This window comes from Hippocampus comes, unplaced genomic scaffold, assembly GCF_001891065.2.
Source record: "Hippocampus comes isolate QL1 unplaced genomic scaffold, H_comes_QL1_v1.1 scaffold68, whole genome shotgun sequence".
In the NCBI taxonomy this organism is placed as follows: Eukaryota; Metazoa; Chordata; class Actinopteri; order Syngnathiformes; family Syngnathidae; genus Hippocampus; species Hippocampus comes.
This window is the reverse complement of record NW_017805625.1, coordinates 3,734,597-3,740,939: the sequence shown is the minus strand read 5'-3', so window position 1 is coordinate 3,740,939 and position 6,343 is coordinate 3,734,597. Positions and strand designations below refer to the sequence as shown.

Here is a 6,343-nt window from a genome sequence, read left to right as displayed (position 1 = left end):
TCGGCCGGCTTCTTGCGCAGAGCCGCGGCGGTGGCCTCGTGCTGCAGGGTGGACTCTTCCAGGTCGCGGCGCAGCTTCTGGAACTCGGCCTCGCGCTTTTTGTTCATCTCGATCTGAGCGGAGGTGGCCCCGCCGGCCTCTTCGAGGCGCTCGCTGATCTCCTCGAGTTCCCTGGAGAGATCAGACCTCTGCTTCTCCACCTTGGCGCGAGCGGCCCGCTCGGCTTCAATCTCCTCCTCCAGCTCCTCAATACGGGCCTGAAAGGCACACATTTTGAGTTGCAATTTTCTCAAGATATTTCATTGTTTTTATGTTCTGAAGCTTGTCACCAAATACCTGAAGTTCTTTTATCTTTTTCTGTAATTGGACTCCGAGACTTTGCTCGTCTTCAATCTTACTCAGTAATTGGTTGACCTCAAAGTCCTTCCTGTAGATGGTCATTGGCAGTAATAAAATGTGTTAAAGCTGTGCCCTTTACAACACGTCACTTGGATGAAAACAGTAAATCGCCAAGTGTACGTACTTCTTTATTTTTTCATCAGACTGCTGCTTGTCATTCTCAAGATCCATGATAGATTCCTGAGCTAGCTTCAGATCTCCTTCCAGCTTCCTTTTAACTCTTTCAAGATCCATACGAAGCTTTTTTTCTTGCTCCAGTGATCCTTCAAGCTGTGAGGAATAAACATATTTTCCATTAAATCCAATCTTATTCGACATCTGCCCGAACATGTGGCTCGCTCACATCATCCACTTGCTGCTCCAGTTTGCTCTTGGCCTTTGTCAGAATATTGACTTTGTCTTCTTCTGCCTGAAGGTCATCCAGGGTCTGCTGATGAGCCTCTTGGAGCGCTTTCTTCTCTTTGCTCAGTTTGGCAATGGTCTCATCTTGAGAAGACATCTCCTCAGTCAAATTTTTGACCTGTAGCGGTGTGCATAGAATTGAGGATGAAGAAATTGCTGAATGCCGAATTATCAAAATATAGGTAATTGTATCACCTTGTTCTCAGTGGCATGCTTCTCCTTTTCCACTTTGGCCAGGGTAAGTTCCAAGTCATCGATGTCTTTCTTCAACTCGGAACATTCGTCCTCCAGCTTCCTCTTCTTGGCTGTCAGCTCAGCATTGATTTCCTCCTCATCCTCCAACCTTTCCGTTGTCTCTTTGAGTTTGGCCTCAAGCTGGATTTTGGCTTTGATGAGCCCCTCGCACCTTTCCTCTGCGTCGGTAAGGTTCTCGCTGTCCTAGAAAGCAAATCAAGCAGGTCCATGTCACTGCTTGGTGCATGCGATTGAACAGGCAGGACACATGAGAACTCGGTATTGAACCTACAGATTGCACTTGTAACATGAGGTCGTTCTTCTCCTGCAGGAGGGAAACCATCTTCTCCTCCAGTTCCTTCTTCTTGGCCAATGCCTTGACGAGATCCTCCTTGGTTTTTTCAAAGTCCTCTTTCATTTGAGCCATCTCTTTTTCAGTCTCTGCACTTTTCAGTAGAGGCTTTATCTTGAAGTACAGCTTCATCCATGGCCATGTTTTGACATTCATGAATGAGCGGACGTTGTACTGGACGGTGAAAATGGCCTCCCTGATAAATATGTAAGCAAGTTGAGTTCAAGGTGTCATTTTTCTTGTTTTGAAAGGAAATTCCAGAAACCCTGACGGACAGCGTACCTCCTTGCCATCATCTTGACAAACTCTCGTCTCATCAGGTAACCTCTGCAGAGAGCCTGAGTCATTGTGACCAGCTCGGCAAGTTTCTCATCTCTCATCTCCTCCAGTGTACCCAGCAAGCCGGCTTTGAAAAACACCTGAAAGGCATGACATTGACTGTCTTTTGGCTTCTTTTTTTTTTTACACAACTGCTCTTTACGGTCATTAGAAGAAAAGTAATGATTTACTCTACCTTGGTATGACCAAACTTGTACTGTGTGTGATCCACATCGATGGAGCCCAAAAGTTTCTCCGAGGCCTTCTTGTTATCAATGAACTGACCCTCAGGGATGACGCTGGCGTTTAACACTTTGTATCTAAATGTAAATGTTTCATTCATTTGGCATGCAATCTTTTGAATGACTGAGAGTCAGTGGTAGGTAGCATTTGACTTTGCTACCTTTGCTTGAAGTCACCGTAAAGGATTCTGCTGGGGAAACCTTTCCTGCAGATCCTGATGCCCTCCAGCACGCCGTTACAGCGCAGCTGGTGGATGACCAGGTGGTTCTCCATCAGACCTAATATTTATTGTTTTGAATTAAACAGATCAGAATTTTGTGAATAAACAGTAAGAATCATAAGGAGCGAGTTCGATTCATAAAGTGCATTTCAAGGGACGCAAGGACACCTAGCATAATCTTATGCAGTAATTAGAATGCACACTGTATATGGCGTCTGATAATAATAGTAGCCAAGCTGCAAGCGAAATAGATCGTGAAAGATTGGTCAAAGAGTTCAAAAGAAATAGAGTTAAAAGAATCGCACCTGGCGTCTTGGACTCGTTAGGAATCAGGCAGCGCACAAAGTGAGGATGTGTGCTCCTCAAGTTTGTCATCAGTTTTCCCAGATTCTCCTGAAGAATTGAGAGGACATCACAGTGGCGTTTGAGAAATAGTACGCACGTGCAAAAAAATAAAAATGTGTACGATATTCTGCTACTTCATCCTACCCTGAACAAAGCAGACACAGTTTGAAAGGAGCCACCCTTCTTCTTGCCACCTTTCTTTCCGCCTGCACCCTCAGCTGTTGATGTAATCACAATCTAATCAGTAAGACTATGTGAAGTTGTAGAATCGATGTGTAGTACTTCCTACCTTCTGCCGAGGCGTGGGATGCATACAGAAAGGACAACAGCTTGGTAGAAGACTTCTGGTAGAGCTGAACAACGGAGTCATTCAGAGGGTCCTTGTTCTTGTCCAGCCAGCCGCAAATGTTATAGTCCACAGTGCCGGCGTAGTGGACCAAGGAGAAGTGGGCCTCGGCCTTGCCTTTAGTCGGCTTTGGCTTCTCAAAGGACTTGTTCTTGCCAAGGTGCTGGTCGTACAGTTTGTTCTTGAAGGTTACGTCTGAAGCCTTGGGGAACATGCACTCCTCTTCAAGGATGGAGAAGATTCCCATTGGCTGCAATGACATGTTGTCTATAACTGTTGTATCAACATGTTGATGTTTTTCTTGTCTACCTTCTCAATGAGCTCAATGCAGGCAGCCAAGTCCATGCCGAAGTCGATGAACTCCCACTCGATTCCTTCTTTCTTGTACTCCTCTTGCTCCAGGACGAACATGTGGTGGTTGAAAAACTGTTGCAGTTTTTCATTGGTGAAGTTGATGCAAAGCTGCTCCAAGCTGTTGAACTGACAACATTAAGAAAACATCAACAACAGTTTCGGATGTGCTATCGTGTATGCTCCTCAAACTGTTGTTTGCAACACTTGGTACATAGAACGAAGCATACTCACATCAAAGATTTCAAATCCGGCAATGTCCAAGACGCCGATAAAGAAGCTTCTAGGCTGCTTGGTGTCCAACATCTCGTTGATTCTGACCACCATCCACAAGAACATTTTCTCATAGACTGACTTGCAGAGGGCAGAGACAGAGTTGTTCACCTGTTGATACAAATCAACATTTCAAGAAATCACATTCAACACGTTGACTTTGTGCTCATGAAGCTCCACTTTGTACCTGAGGCACAGTCTGACCCTTCGTCACAAACTCATTTCCGACTTTGACCCTCGGGTAACAAAGAGCCTTGAGGAGGTCAGCCGAGTTCAGGCCCATGAGGTAGGAGACTTTATCAGCCACTGAAATGCAATGACATTATGCACACGCTTCAATAGAGAATCTCGGTCAGATAGAGAGATAGGCGATAAGTCGATTGCGAGCAAGGCAAAGCGATCCGCGACTCACCCTCGGTGCCGTCAGGCTCGGCTTGCTCTTCACGCTGCTTCTGTTTGAACTTCATGTTTCCGTGTTGCATGACAGCTCCAGTGAGCTTGTACATGCTGACTTTCTCTTCAGCAGTGAAGCCCAGGATGTCAATGGCTGTCTGTGGTGGAAATGTAAAGACATTTTTTTTTTTTTTTTGCGCACAGCAAGTAAAACAGATCCTACGACTGAAGTGGATGTGACGTTCATCTTACATCAGTGGCGATGAACTCCTCAATATCATTTATACTCTTGACAGTAATTTCACCCTGACTGATCATGGGATAGTCGTAAGGGTTGGTGGTGATGAGCAAAGCCTCTGCAAAAATAAAACATGGGGTTCATTCTTGCTACCTGCCACAAGACACCAAAGTTCAAAGGTGACAACGTCTTCATACCGAGCAACTCGGGTTTGTGGCCTGTCATGAGCTGATAGAAGATGTGGTAGCTCCTCTCAGCAGACAGTTGGAAGGTCACACGAGACTTCTCCAGCAAGTCTTTCGATCACACGGGCCAACGTTAAAAAGGCCCAAAAGCCATTTGTGTAATTATTTCATGTCTTACATGTTTCGATGTCTGCTGAAGCCAGCTTTCCCGTGGTGCCAAAATGGATTCTTATGAATTTACCCTATATGTCAAAGTAGAGGTAATGAGTATTCAAACACCTTTGGAAATCATGATGTGAGAAGACATAAAGACACTTACAAAACGAGATGAGTTGTCATTCCTCACAGTTTTGGCATTACCATAAGCCTCCAGCAGGGGATTTGCTGCAATGATTTGATCCTCCAGAGATCCCTTCAAGAAGTAAGTAATCAGATGATTTACTGTACGTTCAATTCATTGTGGTAGACAATCGGATCAGCATGATATAATTCAAGGGCAAGATTCCACCGTTGTAACCATTTTCATGCATTTCTTACCTGCATTTTGCCAGATGAGTGCTCTTGCTTTTTTCCCCCAGGCACTGCGATTGTCGCAAAGTACTGGATGACACGTTTGGTGTTCACAGTTTTTCCTGCACCGGATTCTCCACTGAAAGGCAAAAAAAAAAAAAAAAACAATTAGCAATCACTTCTTTTTTTTTAAAATCTTGATCCACTGGTGCTGAATATAATATAAGAGAGGCAGAACGTACGTGATGAGAACGGACTGATTTTCCCTGTCTGGAAAAAAAACAAAACAACAACAAAAAATTGCCATATGTATATAATGTTTGTGTACCGGTATATAATATATGGTTTAATAGATTACAATAACTAAACAATACCTTGTAGCATGAACTGATAGGCATTATCAGAGATCGAAAAGATGTGGGGAGGAGCCTCAATTCTCTTTTTGCCCCTGTATCCTGCCACGACCCCCGAGTCATACACTGGGAGCCACTTGTAGGGGTTCACAGTGACGCAGAACAACCCAGAATAGGTCTAAAAAGGGATGCAATAAGTTAAAAAAAACGATGAATGTCAAGTCAATCAACAGTTTGGATCCATTGTCTCTTTTGGAACGGCACGTACGTAGATCATCCATGCCGCGTAGCGCTCTTTGAGGTTATACAGCACAGAAGGCTCGCTGAGGTGGGTCATCATGGCCATGTCCTCAATCTTGTCAAACTTGGGCGGATTCATGGGGAAGATTTCATCCTCCTTTACAGTGAGACTCTGACACAGAAGTACAAGAGTGAAATAGTAGACTTTTATGAGGCAAATCTCCGGGCACACACATTTAAATCAGGTATTCAATCATCAGCGGTAGTCTTCTTCCAATCATTTGTGAAAACTTTAGTCCTTTTTTATGTTTTCATTGCACAAAGCAAGATCCATATTTACAACTTGACCTTCCCTTTAACCCCATCAAACGCCCAAATACTGTTCTCTATTTAGTGTACACAAAAGTCAAAGACTTTGCCTTGATTAAGCTTTATTCTTTTCCTTTGCAGCGTGGCGGTTCTCACCTTCCCACAGATTGTTTCCACGGTGGCTTTACCACCCTCTCTCTTTAACAGTTTGCCCTTGAGATACATCTCGTTAGCTTCGGTCACAAAGTAAGATGTCTTGGCATCGAAGGGAGTGTTTTGGGCTTCGATGCGCTCTTTTTCTGGCTTGCGGAGATAAACGGCCGCCGCGCCGAAACACTCCATTTCTGCATCCGTGCTCATAATGGTGCTTTACTGCAATCAGGGAAAAAAAACAAGCCAGTCGACATTTGTTATGGTCACGTCATAACCTTCTCTGATCTGATTTCCAATGGAAATATGAATGGATGGATGATAGCTAGCTAGCTATCCCCATGATTCCGCCCAAGTTTGACAAGCTAGCTAGCTAGCTGGTTGGATGTCAAGAAGATGGATGGATGGATGGATGGATGGATGAATGGATGGATGGATGGATGGATGGATGGATAAAACAATGTCACACATTGTTGATTAGA

The 6,343-nt window shown here is 44.3% G+C and overlaps 1 protein-coding gene across 1 annotated transcript in view; it reads right to left on the bottom strand.

Moving 5' to 3' along the window:
* Positions 1-6,083, bottom strand: part of LOC109522263 (myosin heavy chain, fast skeletal muscle-like) — a 12,712-nt gene extending 6,629 nt beyond the window's left edge. Inside the window, exons 1-24 of the mRNA XM_019880657.1 lie at positions 5,868-6,083; positions 5,431-5,574; positions 5,184-5,340; positions 5,052-5,079; positions 4,837-4,948; positions 4,619-4,711; positions 4,478-4,541; positions 4,312-4,410; positions 4,129-4,232; positions 3,896-4,034; positions 3,671-3,789; positions 3,445-3,594; positions 3,169-3,339; positions 2,803-3,109; positions 2,658-2,731; positions 2,474-2,561; positions 2,109-2,226; positions 1,902-2,025; positions 1,670-1,806; positions 1,328-1,583; positions 997-1,239; positions 743-919; positions 524-669; positions 337-427 (exon numbers count right to left, since the gene is read on the bottom strand). Of these exons, the coding sequence (XP_019736216.1) occupies positions 337-427; positions 524-669; positions 743-919; positions 997-1,239; positions 1,328-1,583; positions 1,670-1,806; positions 1,902-2,025; positions 2,109-2,226; positions 2,474-2,561; positions 2,658-2,731; positions 2,803-3,109; positions 3,169-3,339; positions 3,445-3,594; positions 3,671-3,789; positions 3,896-4,034; positions 4,129-4,232; positions 4,312-4,410; positions 4,478-4,541; positions 4,619-4,711; positions 4,837-4,948; positions 5,052-5,079; positions 5,184-5,340; positions 5,431-5,574; positions 5,868-6,071 (3,345 nt within the window). The 5' untranslated portion in view covers positions 6,072-6,083. The remainder of the gene's footprint in view (positions 1-336; positions 428-523; positions 670-742; positions 920-996; positions 1,240-1,327; positions 1,584-1,669; positions 1,807-1,901; positions 2,026-2,108; positions 2,227-2,473; positions 2,562-2,657; positions 2,732-2,802; positions 3,110-3,168; positions 3,340-3,444; positions 3,595-3,670; positions 3,790-3,895; positions 4,035-4,128; positions 4,233-4,311; positions 4,411-4,477; positions 4,542-4,618; positions 4,712-4,836; positions 4,949-5,051; positions 5,080-5,183; positions 5,341-5,430; positions 5,575-5,867) is intronic.
* Positions 6,084-6,343: the final 260 nt, after the last annotated feature.